Genomic DNA, 22,349 nt, shown 5'->3' with positions numbered 1-22,349 from the left:
AATGTTTTAGAAATTTGTCTTGATTATAATCATGATATGAGTCAGTTGATGTGACTGCCAAGAAGAGTCAATTTGTTTTTGGTTGGAATTAATAGACACAGCTTAGAGTGTGGGAAGTGGCCCTCCCACTTGTCTGTGTGTCAGCCATAGTGTCCTCGGAGAATCATGATCAGTCTATCCAGCACATTTGAGGAAGGACATTGCTATTTTAGGAGTTTCATTTGCATAATGTTATAGCTTTCAAAGTGCTTTCTTATACTTCGTTTTGCTTAACAGTTTAATGTGTAATTTATGGACAAACTAGAGAATAACCTTAGGATGTTGCAGGAACTGGCAGAATTTATTCTGGGCAAGAGAAGACTCACAGATAATCCAGGGCTCGTCTTCAAGTTTCTGAACTGCTATGTTGAAGAAGGAAAAGTCTGTTTTATCTTAGATAAAGCATAAAACCAGGATCATGTGGGAGTCATAGGGAAACAGGTTTTAATATAAATATAATGTTAATATAAAAGGATTTTGTATAGCTGTCCAAAATTAGAATTGACTTTGTTTTAAAGTAATCAAGTTGAGTGTCTGTGTTTGTGTGTGTTTTAGTTTAAGTAGGCTCAGGTGGAGGCTGAGAGACGAGTTGGTATAGATTATGTATGTTGATTAGTATCATATGCTGTCCCTGGTCTGTTGCTGACATGATTGTTTAGTCCCCTGTGAGATGCTGGTGTTACCTTTCATCTGTGCCATGCTCTAGAACATTTGTCCTAATAGGTCAGCATCTCTGATGAATACCTGTTTTACTTAAAACAATTCACATTTGAAATGTCAGGGAAGGGATCCAGTCAGGTCCAAATCTTCTACCCAAAAGGAAAACTGAAAAAAGTCCTTTGGTGGCCCTGGCTGGTGGCTCAGTGGATAGGGCACTGGCCTGGCAATTCAATATCCTGGGTTTGATTCCCCATCAGGGCACATAGGAGAAGTGACCATCTGCTTCTCTCCCTTTTCCTCTCCCCTTTCTCTCTCTTTTTGCTACAACCAATGGCACAGTTGGTTCGAGCGTTGGCCTCAGGGGCTGAGGATAGCTTGGTTGATTCAAGCATTGCCCTTAGATGGGGGTTGCCGGGTGGATCCCAGTTGGGGTGCATTTGAGAGTCTGCCAATCTCCCCTCCTCTTACTAAAAAAAGAAAAATGAAGGAAAAAGTCCATTGGTTTGTTGTCCAGTCTCCCTGCAGGATGAGCAGATTTAAACTGTTTGTGATGTATCATAATTGCTCTGAGTTTCAAGATGTGCTATTGTGGTTTATTTTAACTCTAAATTAAAATTTGCACAGATGGAAAGGGTCCTGTGATTTAAAACCCAAAGTAAATTAAGTGTTATAGGTTAAAAATTTTTTTTCACCCTTGTTTTTCATCTGCCAAGTTCCCATAGCCATCCTTCCATAGTCTCTGTCTGTGTTTGGAAGCAAATTCAAATACAGGTTCCAATTTGACCTGTTTTCCAGTAGTGGCGTGTTTGGCATGCTTTTCTGTAACCAGCTTCCTTCCCCGATATAGTTAGAAGATCTTTTCCTCTCAGTACATAAGAGAACTTTTTCATTTCTTTTTATAGAGTGAATAATATTACCATTGTTTGAATGTCTTATTATTTACTTAGTTTCCTATGAACATTTAGGTTGTTGGTATTTTGGGGGGGGGTGGCCATAGGGCTAGAGGGTTGGGGGTTGGGTAGCTGCAAGGGTGCTAAGAGATGAAATTGACCCATATTAATTGCAGTTCTATTCAACTTTCCTCTTCAAGTTGCAAGCCTTCAGGAGAGTTCAGAGTACAGTACTGCCAGTGCTCTTGTGGGAGACATATTTCTGGGTCTTCCTACTCCACCATCTTCCCATAACCCTTTCCCTCTCATGTAGATTTAATTGACATTTATTTGGTTATGAATGAAATTAGGCTTCCATAGTTTAGTAGTCATTTCTCTGAATGTATCAATTTTTTGGATTATTGATCACATTCTTATCATTGGTAGGATCCAATTGTTTGTAAGATATTAGTATATGACTTATAAGTATATATTTTTTTCTGTTTAGTCTTTTTTTCAATGATTTTACTTGTGATATTTTTTTTTGCCATGTTAAATTTATTTTGAAAGTTTATGCAATTAAATTTATGATGTGTAGATTTTGCTTACTGATTAGAAAAGTCTTTCTCACACCAGGATTTATAGGAATTCTCCCATCTTTTTTGTATTTAGTACCTTTACAGTTTCACCTTTTTATGTTAAAGTTTTCATTTGTTTGGGCTGTAATCATGTATGTTATGCTCCAATAAATGCTTTTTGGCATGGCTTCTCAGTTATTCTAATCTAAAACCTTGATTGAATAGACCTCTTTTACCATTGATTTTAGGCATTAATAAAGGTATTTTATAGTACATTCCGATTATATTGGTATTCACTTCTTGGGTATACTTCATTGGTATCTATATGTTGATGTATAACATAGCTAATTTTAATCATGCAAACAGCATTTAAAGAATTCTGCTTTCTCACAGCTGTCCCCACTACTAGATTTTAAATTTCATTTCTTTTTTTTACTATTTATTTGATATGGAAATATGAACCATAACAAAGTATTCATTTATTGTTTGTATATTACTCTTAATATTTATCTCTTAAATTTTTATTTGTCAAGAAGTAAAAGACTAATACTTATCCAGGTGCCTCTGGTGTATATTGTGAATTTTACCAACATTGGATTTTCTAAGATGGTTTGCTCAGATTGCCTTGCCTCGATTGGTACTCATGAAATTTCCATGCCGTAATCACCAATGGCTAGTTATACCCTGGTAAACTAGATACTTCAAAGAGTTAGAGGTTTGTTTGTTTTTTCATGAAAGAAAACCGAATGAAAAAATCCACTATATTTTTAAAATGCAATTCATTTTATTGATCAAATGAAGATTGGGACAAATGACAGTAAGGGCCCCTCCCGTTTGCTGTCCCGTATACATTGCCATTTCTGTTATTTTGCCTGGATACGTGGTGTGCAAGTCAAAGCCCTTCTTGGTGGCTCCCAGGGCTTGGCAGCTAATGTGCTCTCAGCTGTCTTGCTCTCAGCAATTGCTGTCCTATTTCCATCTGGTCTCTTTTGTGAACCATGCTTAGAGAGCTCAAGTCATGGACTTAATTTGTCTGCTATTACACACATACAAAAGGTCCCTGCTCTTATTCTCCTCATATTATAGAAATGGAGGATGCACTATAATGGTGATGTTTCTGTATTTCAGCTTGCTTTAGCCTTTCCTAAAATGAAGGCGGTAACCTTAGTAAAGAAATGGAATGGTCTCCTGTCAGCTGCTCAGGGCAAAAGGTTTTTTACACTGAGGCACAATAGGACATGTCTTTATCAGGCTGTTCCCACCAGCAATAGTGTCTTCGCAAACTGTCCTGTTTGTAAGACTCCTAAATAAAATCCATCTTAGAAAGGGTTGGTCTTTCATATTTGAATGGCATTTTAATAAGTCTTTGGAACTGATTTAAAGTTATTTCACATCAGCCTTCTTTTTGACGCCAAGTCCTACCAGTTTGTTTAGTCTTTCTAATCTTTTAATCATTTTATCCTCAGCATATTTCCAAATGCTTCACATCCCTCTGTTGAATCCAGACGGGACTGAGTTATTTTAATATCTGGTGAGGATTTAGTAAAATGGAAAGCTTGCTCCTGTCCTGCCCTATACATCTTGGGGTTTGTTGTCATGTCTTCAAGACTAGGTTATTCTTTCTCCAGTTCAGCATTAAAAAAAAAAAATGCTTCATTTGGTGTGACCTAACATGCCCGCCCTCCAGGGAAGCGTGCCCCTGTTGTCAGGGCTGGCCTCGCGGGCATGAGCCTGTGAACTGCACAGGGCTCTCTGCTCACGGTGCTCCAGGCTCTGCTTGGAGCCCTGTGGATGCTGACCTGAAATTCTTAGTATTTTAACAAGGGGGCTCTTCATCCTCATTCTGTACAAGGGCCTACCAATTAAGTAGCAGATTCTGCTTGCAGACCTGAGGACATGGTTGGTAACTCCTAGTTCCTGCCTAGCCCACCCTCAGTAGTAATTCCAGCAGCGAGACCCAAGGCGAGGAAACCTGGTTATAAACTTGTACCCCGTCCGTGGTTCAGGTGCTCAAAGGTGTGCTCACTGCCTGCCTGCTGCATCTCCGTTCCCTTTTGGGTTTCTCTCCGCCTTATCATTCCTTTATTGATCTCAACTCAGTCATTGAACTGACATGTTTATGCATGGAATCCAAACTTTTGGCATCCAACAGATGCCCTTGCCCGAGGACCCTCTCCCAGAACCGCCTGTGCGCTCCTCCTTCCCGTGAGCCCTTTCCAAGGCTAGTGGATGTCTTCTCACCCCTCGCCCCGGTTGCTCTTCTTCTGCCCTCCCCTCTCTGTTCAGGACAGCTGCCAGTTTTGTACAAGGTAATTTCTCATCCATATTTTGTTTTCTTCTTATCTCTGCCAAGAGATCAGGGTAGTAATCCCAGGAATCCCATTTGGGGCAGAATTCTGGATATCATTAGTGCAATGCCAGGATTCCAGAGTCTATGGGGAAGTGAATTGAAAACGTTTTATGATTGACTCATAATTATAAATGGTATAAATGTTTTAGTTTATTTATTTATTTATTTATTTTTTAAGCAAAGGAGACATAACAGCCTTGGGCTCAAGTCAGCAACCATGAGGTCATGTCTATGATCCCACACTCAAGCCGGCGACCTCGGGGGTTTCAAACCTGGGTCCTCAGCATTCCAGGTTGACACTTTTATCTACTGTGCCACTGCCTGGTCAGGCAGACGTTTTTAGGTTTTATTTTGCTTTACCATAAAGTTAATTCTAGGTGTCAAATCTAACATACATATGGCAAATACAACTTTTTAGAATCATGACATTATGTGGATTGGCAAGTTCTCAGCTGCTTCTCTTTTTCTTCCAGCTCAATAAGCAACAACTGCAGCTCCTGAAAGAGCGGTTCCAGGCCTTCCTCAACGGGGACACCCAGATCGTCGCCGACGAGGCATTCTGCAACGCGGTTCGCAGTTACTACGAGGTAACTGGGAGAGCTTTGTTCTTGGCATTCTGATACTTTATTAAAGGCTTTCCCCATTTTGTGGAATGAAAAAAAGAAAAAAAGAGAGACCGAGTTTGCAACCTTCCTGAAAGCATTGTCAAGTCTATTTTGCAGTTTAAAAGCTCTGATGCCTCAGCCTGCTTTGGAGAGATAAACAGAACCAGAAATTATTCACATCTTTTGAGGAGAAGTAAACAAGTTTGGAAACATTTTTTGGCAGTGATTGATATGGCTAAATGTAGCTATCTTTGGGTCCACGTGTCCAAATTATCCTTTTTAATTGGGATTGCAATATTAAATGGTGATCTTGTAGCATTTTGTTCCCCAAGCTTTATAATAAATAAGACCAGTAACCAATTTCAAGAGAATACACTGAATTCTCTTTCCTTCCTGAAGGAATAATACTACCAGTATCACCTCGCTGTGCCTTCTGATTTCAGTCTGTGACTCAGCAGGAATTCGCTATGGATTTCCTGTGGGCTCCTGTGTTCACACATGGTCATTAGCTGCTTCAGTGAGTTGCCAGTTGATGTTAGGTTTAGAGTGTTCTCTTTTTTCCTAAGTGTCTCAGAGTTATTTGGGGAATGGAGTCGTTCCATGTGCAGATCCCGTACACCTTTCAGCTGAGGAAGCGAAGCATGTAAATACATATTCGACTAATGAAAAAGCAGAAACAGTGTGTCTGAACTTCATGAAATGGAATAATATCTTTGCATAAAAAAATAAAGTAACTGGATGTACAGATAATTGGTCGAACTTGTAAATCATTGACAATATGCATCAAAAGTTATTTAGTGCATCCTGGGGAAGGCTATTATTATCCTAAGCCTTGGCCTGTTGTACTGGACTGAAGTATAGACATCATGCTTGCCATGTATGGGTATGGCCTGAATCTGGTGGCAATAGTGAATGCTGTTCAAATGGACCTTGACTTAGAGTTTCTCAACAAATACAGGACCTCATAATCTTAAGCATAGGATGTTACATTTCATCTTGCAAGACTCAAAGCCCGAGTCTTGGAGCCAAAAGCTTCCAAAATGAAATCTTGCGCTAAATCTTAAAAAGATAAAATGTAGGGCACTTAGTTGTATCATGCAATAAAACAAAACAACAGTGAAAAGTCTGTTCAGGATGAAGGAAGATACCATTCAGAAAAGTAATTTGTGTAAAAGGATGTCATGTAAAAAGGGAAACAGTAAGCTCAGTTTTGGTTTTGGTAAACGAGCTGTGGCATTGGGCATGTTAATATTAGGACAGCTGGAATTGGGTGAGGGGCTGGGGGAGCTCTATTATATGCACACCTTTGCAGTGAATCTAAAATTTTTCCAAAATAACTGTATGTAAAGGAAGTACTCAAAATATGATATGGCCATAGTTTACTAGGAAGGCATATTTTACCTGTGTGAATGAAAAAATTATAACTCTAATAAGGGAGAGAGTATCTACATGAGGACTGTGTTCTCTTCTGAGCATGATAAATAAAAAAGACATGGACGATTTAGGTTATCAGGTTTAAACCATTATCTGTAGGTTACTTGAAGGAACTGGAGATGCTTGGCCTGGGGAAGGTTTAGGCCTGTGTTGTATGTGGTCCCAAGGGTAAAATTATAGAGATGGCGAGTGAAGTGAGGGAGATTTCAGTCTAACACCATCAGCGTTTGGTTGCGCTGGCAGAGCGCAGAGGGACAGGTGAGCAGCATCGCTGGCAGCCAGGTTCTGGCTGTGTTCCTGACACTGCACATGAACACCCCGGAGCTCTGCTGGGCTTACCGAGGCAGAGTTTCATAATGTGTACTTTTCAAAGCTCTCCAGATGATGCTCTTACAACTGGCAGATTGCTAACCAGTGAAGTTCAATGATTGCTAGCTGGGCTTGTTAGAAAGAGAGATGTAAGTATTGAAGAAGTGGTTGGACGCAGTGGCCAAGGGTTTTCTGTTCCTTTGGTAATATTTCCAACCAAATTGGAGGACTCTCTCCAGCCTGTCTGAGTGCAACCCTCAAAGCGCTGTTAAGATTTTAGGTATTAGTAATAGGTTTATGGGAACTACATTTCTGATTACCATTTAGGGAGTTATTTTCAAGGTGGTATACAGTTGGCATTCACTAAACCCTAGAGCAAGTACATTTTGGTGGTAAAAATGTTGGTTTTCAATTTTTTTCTTGCAAAACTTGCTTTTTAGTTTTTATTCCCTTTTAATGATATTTTTATATACTTTACAATGACTGACGCTGCTGATGGTCTCTACTATTTTTCCTTTAGGTAGTATTTTTTTAGCTTACCAAAAATACCTAATTTCTTTCTTTCAAGTCTCTTTATGATAAAGAGTACAAATATTACTACCCCCAAAGTACCTGAATAGAACTCACGGAAGTGAACTAACCTGGGCAGTATAGTATATCAGGTAAGTAGCTAAGTGAGCTGGGAGTCCAGCTTCTGGCACCCCTGGTCCACCACCGCTATTTCGCAGTTGCCATTTGGAATACAAGTGTGCCAGGTGCCACATGACGCACTTCAAAGAATATTTTCAGGCTTTCGAATAAACCTTTTAAACAGATAAAATTATTTCCATCTGAGAGATGAAATTAAGTGACTTGTGTCCAAAGCTGCATAGGTAATTAATAGCAGATAAAACCTTACTCTTACCACAAAAGCTCAGCAACAGATGCTTAGGTTCCGTCCAAGTCCTACGAAATCAGAATCCCTGGCAATGGAGCATGGGAATTCTGAACTTGAACCTGATTTATTTGGCTCACACTATGATTTGAGAAAGATGCTGATTTAAGTGTTACAACTTCTAGACTATACAGTAAGTCCCCGAGTTACAAACATGGACTTACTTGCAATTTGTACTTATGAATGGAGTACTATAAGGGCTAATGGTAACCAACTGCAGTTGGACATCCATGAAAATGGTATCATAGTGTTCCTTGACTCCCATGGCAAAGAACTAACCAGTGAAGACCTTATGGAACTAGAGCAGCTGATGAGAGCATTTAGGGAAGAAAACAGGGACCTAGAAACTCTAGAACCAAAAAAGTTTTCTACAAAAGAGTTAGCAGAATCTTTTCATCTCATTGAAGCAGAACGGCAAAGTTAGAGAAGCAAGATCCTGATAGAAAAGTTCACCATAGTTAACTGTACAGTCACTGAAGGGCTGAGATGCTACAGGGCCATTTATGATGAGAAAAAGAAAAGCTCTGTACAAACCTCCCATGATGCCTACTTCCAGAAACTGACGCCAGCAGCAGAACCAAACCCTGATGCTCTAACACCAGTCCCAGCCTCTCAACGAGACCACCATCTTCTGCATCATCCAAGGTTGTTTAATGTATTTGAAAATGTTTAAGTCAAAGTAAATACTATGCTAAGACAAACATCTGTCTAAATTGCATTTGATAGGTAAATGTACCTGTTCCAACTTACATACAAATTCAGCTTAAGAACAAACCTACAGAACCTATCTCACTCATAACCTGGGGACTGCCTGTATGTATGTTCCTGGAAAGAGCCATTTCTGTCCCTGTTACTGTATCCTCAGTATGTAGCACTCAAATGCCTTCAACAAATATGTATTGACAAAGTGAAGGAGTATTTAATCACTTACTGCTCTATGTAGAAATTATATATTTTGTTCTTTACACTTATTTGCCCATAATTCTCTTTTTCTAAAAGTGTCATTTCAGTATTGGTGTGGAATTTCTTTTACCTGCCACTCTTCTTAGTCTCATAGTTTGGTTATTTCCTCAAAGATGGTGGTGATACTTTAAACACATAGCTGGGCTTTTATGTTCTTCCTAAACTTGTGATCTGTGAGTCTATGGTCCTTCGGCTTAGGTTTTTGGAAGTCTATTCTTTTTTAGGATGTTAATATGGTTCACTAGGTACACCTGTTTTCATGTGTTAATCTATCAATGGTGATTTTCTCATTTGTTAGGTTTAGTTGCCTTTAGCTGTGATGTGTGTGAGTGTGTGTGTGTTCATTGAGATTATGTGTCGGTGTGTATGAAAACCATAATAAATATATATTACCACTTAAATTGCAACTACATTCATGCTCTGGGGATGGGGAAGTCTCTGTTTGCTATTAACTTTTTTAGTTTTAGAAATGCTATTTCTTTAATTTCTTGAATAGCTTTTTTCATCTTGGTTGTTGGTTTATATTTTCTACAGTAAATAAAGGGTTACCCAGCTTGTTCTTACATTGGTTGTCCCTTCAGATACTTGGTCTGCTTCATTTCTCTTTAATACCTGAGATCTTAGTCTGGGACTCAAAGTATTGCTTTTTCTCCACATTATTTGACCAAGGTACAGCATTATTTAAAAAGGTAAATAGTTTTTTTTCAAGTAGGTCATGACAGGATTGGATCTTTCCGGGTGTTTATATGTGGTTCCCAATTGGATGTATGTGCTTGTGTGTCTTTGTGTGTTCATATCTATCAGTTTTAATATTTACTGTGAATGCTATTTGATATGTTATAAAGAAGCGTGTACTCTAAAGATAATTTTATATGACAATACGATTTTGTTGTGTTCTTTTTATAGGACATCTTAAGTTTGTGTGAATACTGACGTATAACGTAATAAGAATAATGTATTAAAAATCTGTTCTTAAAATCTCATCGATCTTTTTCCTCATAAAGTTAGAATAATTAGAACATAAAATTGATCCAAGCATCTAAATGACATAATGAGACAATGGAAATGGTAAAGAAGGACCGGAACAAGAAAAGAAGAAAGAAGTGACAGCTGGCATACAGAGCCACTTAATACAAGTTAGCAGTTATAATCCTGATATTTTTATGGTTGCTATTTATTGTTAGTTTCTGCTGTACCCTCATTTTTTATTTTTTTTATTGTTTTCAAGATTTTTTTAGGTCTGGAGAAAAACATGAAGTGGATATTCATTCTATTTGCGTTTTCTTTCTGTCCATATCTTTTTGCTTGCTTTTGTTTTTTAGTTTCGGAATCTTCAGCTGATTCTGTGGTCAGGTAAATAGCTTTATTGCAACGTGTTACTTTCCAAGTTGTTCTTCTCATGAGATATCTGCTTCTCTTTCACAAATTTCAAGTGGACATCATCCAAATATAAGCAGTGACAGTGTGATTTATAATAGATATGTGAAACTGTAAATGGCCTTTTTCTCTTGGAGATTTCCAAAAGACAATATATATAATTGCTTACTAACTAGCTGTTGTTCTCAGTCTAACAAATATTTGAGTTCTGGTATTGTGCAAAAAATGGATGTTGGACCTTCTCTTTTTCTTTTTTTGGGGGGGTTGGCTTTGTTCACAACTTTTTAGAAAGGGTGGGTAGTTTTCTTATTAGTTAGTTCTACTTGTTTATGTTCTCTTCTGATTCCACAGAATGGATGAGAGCAACAGAGGTATTTAATCTTTTAAAAAATTACCAATAAGTATTGAACCTACCATCATCATCATCATTACCATCAGCTTCTAAGACTTTCTAGTTCTTGATGATAAAAATGAGAATTCTTTCACAAAAATTTTTAAAAAATTGTTTTTTGTGTTTATTTTTGAATTTCATGTAAAAGGAAAAATCAGTAATTTCCATCATAAAATATTGAGCTCTAATTTGGGCCTTTTATTGAATTATTTTATTTAAAATGCAATTTTGGATTCTGGAATTTGGAAATTTTCCACTTTGATAGTACTTTAAGAACACTTTTTAATAGAAGTAATATGTGATTATGTTAGTTTTAAAAATACGAAAAAAAGGAAATGTTTCTGTAATCTTAAAACTGTTCTAAAAGATAAAGTCTTAATTATTTTTAAAAGAAGAAAAAAAATATTACCTATGATTCCAGCATCTACAAATAACTTCTCCAGTAATTTGGTGATTCACTATTTTACATGTAAAACTGTAGTCATTTAAAATTTTTTACATAATGTTACATCATGAGCATTCTGTAATAGCAAATATTTTCCACAGGCATGGTTTTAAGTACCTATGCGTAAGTGTTATTTAATTTCTTCTCTATTCTTAGACACTTTAGGTTTCTCCATTTTTTAACTATTAAAATAATACATTAAAATGATCATGCAGCCCTGGCCGGTTGGCTCAGTGGTAGAGCGTCGGCCTGGCGTGCGAAAGTCCCGGGTTCGATTCCTGGCCAGGGCACACAGGAGAAGCACCCATCTGCTTCTCTACCCCTCCCCCTCTCCTTCCTCTCTGTCTCTCTCTTCCCCTCCTGCAGCCGAGGCTCCATTGGAGCAAAAGATGGCCCGGGCGCTGGGGATGGCTCCTTGGCCTCTGCCCCAGGTGCTAGAATGGCTCTGGTCGCCACAGAGTGATGCCCCGATGGGCAGAGCATCGCCCCCTGGTGGGCGTGCTGGGTGGATCCCGGTCGGGCGCATGCGGGAGTCTGTCTGACTGTGTCCACGTTTCCAGCTTCAGAAAAATACAAAAAAAAAATGATCATGCATTTTCTTCAATTGGTTCATCCTTGACAAATTTCTGTGAGTCGTGTTACTGGGTGGTAGGAAATGAGCATTGTTTTCATCTCTGTACAGGCTACCAAATTGGCCTCAATTTCTGCTGTCAAAACAATAGGAGAGTTGATTTTCTTCACACTTGGTATCAGATAAATGCCAAATGTTAGGTTTATTTGTTTTTTTTCTACATTACTATTAGTGAAGATTAATGTTTCTGTATTGGTCATTTATGTTTCTTAATGAATTACCTGCTTATATATTGTGTTCATTTTTCTGTTTGGATGTTCATTTTTTAAATACTGACTTATAAATGTTCTTTATGCACAAAGAAGACTATTAACCCTTTGTTATGCAACAGGTATTTTCAATTTTTTTTTGGCCTTTTGCATTTTTGTATGTTTCCCTTACCTCTAATATTCATCCATTTCCTGTTCTGGTAGAACGAAGACATGTTCACATTCTAAGTGGAGACTGTACCCTGTTTTATTTTTTGGATGTATTTTCTTGTTCATAAATTGTTGGTGAGAGTGGTTTGCAGCATAATTTTCCCACCACTTCCTCATTCCAATTACCGCCCCTCTTCTATTAGTAGCGCTATGAATAGAATGTCAGTGGTCACGTCACTGCTGTGTACCTGTTTCCCCCAGTTGAAAGGGGGAGGTGACCTCTGAAACTTCTTCCAATTGCCTGCACCGAGTTAATCTGTTTCTTCATGCTTGTTCTTTTCTTTCCCCATGTCTTCTCACATCTCGAAATATACAGAACAAAGGAAGAGGAGCATGGCCCTGGCCACACAGCTCAGTTGGTTCGAGCGGCATCCCAAAACACAGAGGTTGCCAGTTTGATCCCTGCTCAGTGCACATACAGGAAGATTGATGTTTCTCTTTCTCTCTTTCTCTATCTTCTTTTTTTTTAAATGAGAGGAGGTGAGATAGTGAGACAGACTACTGCATGCGCTCTGACTGGGATCCACCTTGCAACCCTGTCTGGGGCCAATGCTCAAGTAACAAGCTGTTTTTATCACCTGAGACTGACGTGCTCAGACTAACCGAGCTAGCTTCAGCACCTGGAGCCACACTTGAACTAATTGAGCCACTGGCTGCGGGAGAGGGAAGGGAAAAGAAGCAGTAGTCACTTTTCATGTGTGCCCTGACTGGGAAATGAACCCAGGATGTCCATACACTGGGCCAATACTCTATCCACTGAGCCACCAGCCATGGCTCCTTCCTCATTCTCTAAAATTAATAAATAATTTTTTTCTTAAAATGGAGCATGGCTTGATACCTTAATTTAAGGATAAATCTCCAGGCCATGGTTTTTGAATTTTTATATACATTCATGAAAAAAAACAAAGCAAATCTAGATTTGTTACTTACTAGTTCAGAACACTCGGGAACTTGACCTCATCAGCCAGCTTTTTCCTCAGGAATACCTGCTACAGCTCCCCACCACCAGCAGTCAGTTTGGTATCATTTTTTTTCTTCTGTCTACTCTCTTTCCCTGACCTTACCAGACTCTTAAATTTTATTTACAAATTAAGTGCATTTGTTTAACAATTGGCTTGTGAAACGGAGAGCCTTCGAAGGCATTTGTTGTGTCTTGTTTGCTGTAATAGCCGTACTCTTGCAGAATTGGTATGCACCGCCTGCCTGTTCTGGAGTTTTGTGTGCTGTAACCTAGGGGAGAAGGACTGGGCAGATCGGCATTTAAGTATTTCCATAAGAACTTCTTTATCATTTTACTTTGGAATAGAATGATTTGCTTTTTATATTCCAAGGGATGTCTGACCTGTCAAAATCTCTTTTTAACTTTGAAATAATGCCTTGAAAAATGTTTGTTTTTTCACAGTGAATTGACGATCTCTAAGTAAACCAAGATTGGCAGCCCGTGGCAGGAAGGTATAAAAAAGGTCAGCACATTCAGAGATGAAATCCAGTAACCAGTAATGAGAAGTGAGGTTTTAAATTTGCATTGATTGGGCTCTGCAGATCATATTGTATTTATTTATTTTTTGATATTAGTCATTTTATTTGACATCACATTTCTGAAATTGTAAGGATGGCATTTTAAATGAGGTAGTCTGTAAGAATCTGGGAAATGTGTTTTCGTGTCTGAAATTCCCATTTCTGTTTAGGGCAGTTTGCTTTGTGCTGCCTGTCTGTGTGTATTCTGGCATTGCCTGCATTCTTGATGGCTTCCATTCTGAGATGAGGACTGCATGATCCTCGGATTGCAGAATTTTGTTGTTTGAAGACAGCTGAAGAAATCTTCTCATTTGAGCATTTTCTTCCATTTTAAACATGTATTTTTAGAAGAAACCGAGTGTCTCAAGCCCACATAACAAATTTGTGGCAGAGCAGGGCTAGACCTTTATAGACTCTTCGTCTTCTCTTTTTCTATATCTGTGTTCTTAAAAATGATACTGTGTCTTTACAGTGGGCTGTGGCGAGTAGACCCAGTGTAGATTTCCTGCTGGACCAGAGTGATCTGGAAGTTCAACCCCAGGCAGGTAGCCATAAACAGCAGAAAGGCACACATGGTTTACCTCCACAGCATTCTCTAATTCTCTAAACGCAGTTCAGGGGGTGCTGAACTTAGGATTCTCTCGCAAAGGTGAGCCTAGCCAGATCGGAGATGCTTCTTGTCCTGTACCACCATCTTTTTTTTTTTTTTTTTTTTTTTTTAATTTACTGAGATGACATTGGTTCACAAAACCATGTAGGTTTCAGGTGCACAACTCAACCAACCACCATCTGTCCACCACTTCATGACTTCATGCGCCCTCTGCCCCTAGCAATATCCCTTTCTGTCCCCACTTTCCCCACCTCTGCTCACCGCCACCTACTCCCCACTCCTTTTCCCTCTGGCCATCACCACACCATTGACTATGCCACAGTCTTCTTATACTTCATCCTGACACCACAATTCAGGAAGAGTTTTAAGCCTACCTGGGAGTGTTTATAGCCATCAGGCTGTCTATTGGAAACTCTTAATTCTTGTACTAAATTTAGAGTCAGCAAAGCCATATTCTCTATCAGGGAAAATGCCAAATTTATGTTTGGAGGATCTCTGAGCAGGAGCATTGTGTAGCCTTCTGATGGGTAAGCCCATTTGGTCACAGACTACATAGGATTAGATTACTCCCCCATTAATAAAGGTGTGCTCGCTAAGTGTCCTTTTCTTAGGAGGTTGCTTATTTTCATTTATTTTACTTCAGATTCATTATCCTTTCCTTCAGGTTAAGTAACATTTGCTTGAATAACTCTAGTTAGTGCTCAACTTACCTCATTAGGCTGACGGCATCTTATGGGAATTGGTTTTTGTTTCAGAAAGTTCTCCCTAATTTTAGAGTTAAAATTCTTTTTCTTTATCTTGATCATTTTTCAGTTTCTAAAAGTTTCCGGGGGTAGATAAACCCATCTCCCTGACTCCCTTTATGAGCCCGAAAGAATAGTGAAGTTGTGTGTTCGTTTCGATGTCACTCTTAAGCCAATTAAGTGTGTTTCTTCTGCTTATCTTCTTTTTTTTTTTTTTTTAAGTGAGAAACGGGGAGTCAGAGAGACAGACTCTCGCATGCACCAGATCAGGATCCACCCAAGGCCCCTGTGGGCCGATGCTCTGCCCATCTGGGGCCATTGCTCTGTTGCTTGGCAACTGAGCTATTTTTTTTAGTGCCTGAGGCGAGGCCATGAAGACATTCTCAGTGCCCAGGGCCAACTCCCTCCAACCAAACCATAGCTTCAGGAGAGGAGGAGAGACAGAGAGGGGGAGAAAGAAAAGGGAGAAGGGGAGGGGTGGAGAAGTAAATAGTCACTTCTCCTGTGTTCCCGATCAGGAGTCGAATCCAGGACTTCCACACGCCAGGCCGATGCTCTACCATTGAGCCCACTGGCCAGGGCTCTTCTGTTTATCTTCTATCAGATTTACTCAATAGAACTTTTATCATTAAACTTCTGTTTTTAAAGTCTTTTTCTTTTCTTTGGTTTCAGGGGTGTGATTTTGAGAGGAACCACATGTACCCTTGTTAGCCCAGTTCCAATGGGTGCTGGTCTCACCTTGGCATGTGTAAAGCTTTTCTCTCTCGTAATCATAAAAATGGAGAGAGAGCTCTCGGAGAGCTCAACGCATTCCACGGGTGAAATATGCAAGACAATGACTGGCTGAGAAAATCATGGATCATCTTTTGCTTAGTTTGTTTTTTGTTTTAGCTTATATAAATTAATTAAAATTTGTTAATTATTTTAAAAATACTTATTGAAAGGCCTATTTTTATTTAGCACCCCATATAATACACTAAAGACATACTCCCTATTATTTAACTCTTTACAGTTTAAAAAATTATTCATTTTTTTTTTGTCACTTGAAGTTACCTTTAGGATGGGGAATCTTGTTTTTATAAGATCATTAAGAGGAGCCATCCTTTTGCATATAAATCTAGGTTTTTGGGGGGAGTTTTATTTAAATGTGGTTGAGCTAGTGAGGTGAGACTTGGTGCCTTGAGGCACAGGTATTTGGAAACAAACTTCAAGCTTCTAGGAGGTGCCCAATATTTTTATCCAGGGGGATAATATCAAATCTGCATGCATTTCTCCTGTAAACCCTTGACCGTCCACGTCAGGTGAGATGCTGTTGCAGGCGCCCTCCAGGATCATGGGTTCTGCCGTGCTTGACATTCTGCTGAGGGTCAAGGTGCATTCTCAGCCTTCTTAGCCGGGAAGTGAGGCAGGACCATGGTGAGTCAGAGCAAAGGAGATGTCTCAGAGAGAAGCTACCGTTCCTCGTCTTAGTAGAGTTCAAGGACTCGTGAACTCAGATGGGAAAACATCACACCTTGATTTTCTCTAATTTCTAGCTGAAAAGTAGCATTGACTTCCATAATGAATGTAGATGAGAGACCCCAGTAGTGATAGCAGTATCTGTGACTTTATCACCAATTGAAATACATATATGTATTTAATTTTTTAATTGAATTTATTGAAGTGACACTGGTTAACAAAATTATATAGGTTTCAAGTGCATTATTCTACAAAAATACATATATTTTTGTCTCCTGAATTTTATTGCCACTATCTTGAATACTGGCTAGTTCATAAGCTACATACACTGAAACTATGGTATACTTAAATCTCTCATTACAACTTGTTAATGAGAATGTATGTGAATTGCTATAGCACACATTTGTTTTTAAAAATATCTTCATAACAGTTTGTCCATACAACGGCTTTCTTTCAAAATGCTATGAACTTAATTTTATGCATTTAGAAGCATCATACCGAGACTGCTGAAAGGGTCACGCTACAAAGCTGGTTCGAACTCCGATGTACAGGACTTGTGAAGGCTTTACCTAAGAGGACACAGAGCTTAAACACGGGGAGGAAAGCAGGCAGAGGCGATGGTTTTCTTCCTGTCTGGGCGGGGATCCCAGCTCTCACACATCCTATCTGTGTAACGGCTAGAATTTCCTTAGTCTTGCCGTGCTTCCTTGTGTTCATCTATAAAGCAGAGATAATAATGGTTCTACCTCCCGAGATTGTTAATGATGAAACCAGTTTAAATTATTCGGCTCAGTGCTAAATGGGAGCTGCTATTGTTATTATTACCTGAAGTATTGCTTTCCCAAAAGTATCTGCCTTTTTTTCCCAGAATTCAACATTTAGTTCATGTTGTCATATGAACTTACTTTCTAGTAAGTTCTTTCAGAGTAGAAAGCCACAGCTTATACGATGCTGCCTATATATAGATCCTAAATAAAGTTATATATATACATATATATATTAGCTAAACAGTTCACCTAATTAAACATTTATTTAAGTACTAATCAGTTACTGCCTTATGCCCTGGAAATATATGAATAAGACAAGGTCTCTGACTCCAAAGCCTCCACAGTCTGTTGGGAGAGACAGATGTGTAAGCAGTGGTGGTTATTAAAATCACCCTGGCTCACTTTACTAACTTGGAGTAGGAGGTGACTGAGACTGTGTCACTCTTAGAAAGTTTTTCGTTTTGTGTGGAGCAAACCTAGGGCTCTGAATGTGCTGGCACCTCCCTCCAAATGGAAGTGCTATGTCCATGGAAATTGACATTAGGTGGACAGATTTCACATGAAGTTGTGAGAATTAAGTAAGATGAAGCACATTAACTTACCACAATGCCTGGCATATATTACACTTTAAATGGTAACTTTTCACTTAAACCACACGGAACTGCCAATACCTGGACTGTTTTTGATGTAATGAAAAAGGGCAGCTTCCAATGGATACACCAGTAGTATTCATTCATATTGGATTTGTGTGGCAGTAGCCTTACTAATCAGAATCGAGCGAATTCACTTTTATACATGACACGGAAGTAGGTCATTTTTAGGGGTGTCCTAGAAGATGCTTCAAGGTTCCCCAGCTATATCTTCCTATGAGGTATATCACCACATACCTTTTCATAATACCTTCAACTTTATTTGCTGGCAGGTTTATATCTATATGCAGGTTTATGTGCTTTTAACTTTGTCTCCACATGTTTGGCATGTACTCGCATCATATTTGGAAATTAAAGCTCACAGTTACTTAATGAGATTATTGTCACAGTGGCGTCCATTTGCTGTCTTTAAAACAGTTCACTGCTGACTCATTGGGCTGACCTGCACCTTCCGTGTGACACTCACACTTTTATTTCTGCTCGGCCAGCGTGTCAGTGTCCACTGATATGTGCCTTTGGAGTGGTCCATTGCCCCCAAATGAGGGGGCGATCATGAAGTGTGGAATTCAAGCATGGTTTTTAGGGAAGCGTTATTTTAGTAATTGTGGTTTTCGATTGCAAGAATGCTCCTTTTTGAGCAAGTTCTTTCCATTTTGAGATGGTTTGTATGTAATTTTATTTTTTAAATTACAACAGAGAGTCGCCGAGAGGAAGTTCCCCTTCCCCTGCGGTCTTGAATCTCTGCGTGATTATGATGAAGCAGTACGTGGTGATTTACGACTGCTGTGATTCCTTTCAGTCACCTTGGAACATATTTAATCCTTTATATACTGTGGAGATTTTAGCTTCGCTACTGAGTTTTGTGCTAAAAATTTCTAAGTCACATAGAAGAATTTAACTCCCATTCTAGCTTAGCTTCTACCTCCCTTATAAAATTCTATGCGCATCTGAGGCTGGAGAATGGACAGGTCTTAACTAGTGGTGATTAGAGAAGGATATAAAGGGACTTCTTCAACAGGTAAGGTATTAAACATGCTTAGGCTCTGTTCCATACGTGCTGGGAAGAATAATGGGAGACCAGCCTTTCCTCTCTCATACCCACTCGCTGCCCACTAGCCTCTGTTTCTTAAATTGGCTTCATTGTATGCTCTGGTGCAGTGGTCCCCAACCTTTTTTGGGCCACAGACCGGTTTAATGTCAGAAAATATTTTCACTGACCGGCCTTTAGGGTGGGATGGATAAATGTATCACGTGACTGAGACAAGCGTCAAGAGTGAGTCTTAGACGGATGTAACAGAGGGAATCTGGTCATTTTTTAAAAAAATAAAACATCGTTCAGACTTAAATAAAAATAAAATGGAAATAATGTAAGTTATTTATTCTTTCTCTGCAGACCAGTACCGGTCCACGGCCCGGGGTTTGGGGACCACTGCTCTAGTGCACTCACTGATGACAGACGTGGTGTGAACTTGGCCCCACCGCTTAGGATAGTCAGAGAAGGTAGATGGTTTGAACCAACTAGGGAGCGGAGGGGAAGGGCTGTGTTTGGGGACTTCCGGCTCACTCCCCTCTGCAGACCTGCGGAGACTGTCTGGCTGGCCCCCTTCCTCCTTCCTACCCCCTTCCTCTTCCTTCCTTTCCCCCTCCTGCTTCCCACCCCATTTCCTCCCATCATTGCTGAGCTCTCTGCATAGTCAAACTGGCTCCCCAGGACATCCCGAGGTGACTGGGGTTGTCCCCTCCCACACTTGAAGACTGGCTTGCCCAGTTATCAGTACGTGCACAAAAGGGGGCTGAGCATCTTACATCGTGAGGGGATTTACACGGTGGCTTTTCCTTTGCTTAGCAATTCAGAATTGTGTACACTTATACTTGCGTAAGGTGGCAGTCCCTGAAAGTTTTATTATGGAAACAGTAAGTGACAAGTGATTACTACTGTAAATGCAACAGGGTTAGAGGAGAAAGCAGGATAGAGTGCACCATGACCTTAGTTTGTTGGTCAGAGGCTCTGACGGAAAAAATGTTCATTTCATTGTCCCTATTCAATGTTCTGCCAAACCACGCACACACATCTTCTCTGAGAGGGGTCAGGGCTTCCCTTCTCTGCCCAGGATTTTCTCCTCCTCTAGTGAGATGCTCTGATGCTTGGTTTATACAGGAATCTGTTTGATCAGTTCTTTTGTTCCCAACCCCTATACCATTGTGTCTGAGTCCATTCAGACTGCTGTAATAAAACATCATTGACTGAATGACTTTATAAACAACAGAAATTTATTTCTTACAGCTTTGGAGATCAGAAGTTCAAGATCATGATGCTGGCAGATTCATTGTGGTGTCTGACAAGGACCTAGTTCCTGGTTCCTAGATAATGCCTTCTCAGTGTGCCTTTATGTGTGGGAGGGGCTAGGGAATGCTCTCCCTCCTCCCTCTCCCTCCTCCCATCCCTCCTCCTGTCCTTCCTCCCGTTGCTCTTCCCTTGCTTCCTCCCTTCCCTCCTCTGTCTCCCTCCTCCCTCTCTCTCCTCCCTCCTTCCTCCCCCTCCTCCCTCTCTCTCCTCCCTCCTTTCCCCCTCCTCCCTCCTTTCTCCCCCTCCTCCCTCTCTCTCCTCCCTTCTTCCTCCCCCTCCTCCCTCCTACTTTCTCTCCCAGTTCCTTCCTTTCTCCCTCCCTTCCTCCTTTCTTCCTTCTCCCTCCCCTTTTCCACTCTTCTTCTTTTTTCTTTCTTCCTTCTTTCCTACTTTGTCTTCCCTCCCTCCCATCTTCCCTCCCTCCCATCTTCCTTCCCTCTTTTCCTCCCTCCTTTCCTCCAGTTACCAATTCCTGTGATTTTTTCCATGTCAGATAAGTTCCAGATATATAAGAACATAATGGAGAATATTGATATAAAGTTCTTTGAGTATTGATCAGATTAAGATGTAATGGTTGACTTGTATAATGACAGTCACATAAACTGCGCATAGAAACTTTCTACCTTAGTAGAGTTTAAATGTATACTTTTTTTTTTTTTTTTTAAAGAATGTGGGATGCACTACTGTTATGCTGAGAAAATTAAGTACTATTTCAATATTTTCTGCCCAGTAAGTCTGCTACACGGGGCAAATGATTACACTCTCTCCAGGGTACATGCTTAAGTGTAAGGCTTGTTAGCTAAAAAATGAAAGGGTTGGAAAGATTTCAGGTGCTAAATGCCATACAAGAAGATTTTCTACAGTGGAGTGTTTACACTCCCTAATCTTAAAAGTACTTTATTGTTACTATTAACTTTTGGGTATGAAAGTTATTACCTTTTCATTTCTAAGGTAACTTTCAGGTGGGAAATTTAAGTAGTTAATATTTATTGGGAGAAAAGAGATCTGCTACTATTTAATGTCAGTTTGCCTTAAGATTGTAAAAATTTTTATACAATCTTACCCATTTAATATTGTTGTTTATCCAAAATTTTAATGAAACTCATCAAACAAGAACTATTTATTATGGTCTGTTTATGTCTTTGTACCTTCAATTTACACATTTTTGAAGTTGCCAGACTATTCAGGCGTTGCTATTAAATATCTGTCATCTTTGCTTGTTTGGTGGGACCACACTGAGAAGAGGGAGAAAACATCTTAATTGGGTTCTAACAAGCCTATTAGGAAAATTAATGCAAAGTGGTGAAAAGTGAAAATGCCAAATATGAAAAGCTCAGATCAGTTATATCCTGAATTCAAAAGTGTGAATGTCCAGAATGGGCACTATTAGGAAAGATTGTTCACACTGCAAAAAAGTCTTTGTTTTGCCATTTTAGTTCATTATAAAGTTTCCTTAAGTGGCGAATTTAGTTGATGTACTGAAAATCAGATATAAGTTTGCAATTATTTGAAATTTTCTGTTCTAGTAAAATGAAAGGCATGTTCAAGTTCCAGGAAGAAACTAAACTCCGTTTTATTCCCTTTGAATGCGGAGAGACTATAAATAGACTTATACCATCTCAGATCTGGTTTTGTTCCCCAAATATTTTCTTCAGACTTTTGAAAAAAAATTGAATTGTGTATAAAAGATTATGGCCCTCAGGAAAATCTAGGGGAACACAATTGTAAGTAAGTTGCTGCCAGTGTTTCTACTACAGCGGAGTGGGTGACTTAAAGCTTGGGTGCTACCTTAGTGTATGTGAGATTTTTCCTTTGGAGCTTTTCACTGTTGTTTGATATTTATAGTTTGTACAATTTACTTTCTGCCACAGATTATGTGAGAGATTTTTAAGGCTTGGCTTTGTTGGTAGAAAGCGGCTCTTTTTTTGGTGCAAGACTGTAAACTCCACATCTGACCGACAGGAGCCTGATGCTCAGTTTGAACAGCAGGTGAGACACACAGGTGGCCGAGCTCCACAGCACTCCTATACATCTGTGTGAAGAGACAGCCCCTGAACAACCAGCATAAGGCTGACTGGTGACATTCTTTGACTTTGTGGGCTTATGACCACATCACTCCAAAATCGACCTTTGTTTTTACCTCCTTTCCTACTGTCTCCCAGATCTTCCCTGTGTGTCTCTTATGAGGACACTTGCTGTTGGATTTGGACCCATCTGATGATCTAGGACAGCGGTTCTCAACCTGTGGGTCG

The 22,349-nt window shown here is 39.6% G+C and overlaps 1 protein-coding gene across 4 annotated transcripts in view; it reads left to right on the top strand.

Annotated features, from left to right (window-relative positions):
- CADPS2 (calcium dependent secretion activator 2) overlaps positions 1 to 22,349 on the top strand; it is a 527,120-nt gene that overhangs the window by 106,480 nt on the left and 398,291 nt on the right. For all 4 annotated transcript variants that reach the window (XM_066362568.1, XM_066362567.1, XM_066362570.1 and 1 more), the window contains exon 2: positions 4,970 to 5,083. In XM_066362568.1, coding sequence (XP_066218665.1) covers positions 4,970 to 5,083 — 114 coding nt within the window. The remainder of the gene's footprint in view (positions 1 to 4,969; positions 5,084 to 22,349) is intronic.

This window comes from Saccopteryx leptura, chromosome 2 (assembly GCF_036850995.1).
Source record: "Saccopteryx leptura isolate mSacLep1 chromosome 2, mSacLep1_pri_phased_curated, whole genome shotgun sequence".
In the NCBI taxonomy this organism is placed as follows: Eukaryota; Metazoa; Chordata; class Mammalia; order Chiroptera; family Emballonuridae; genus Saccopteryx; species Saccopteryx leptura.
Note: the sequence above shows the minus strand (reverse complement) of the source record. Positions and strands in the feature narration are given on the sequence as shown.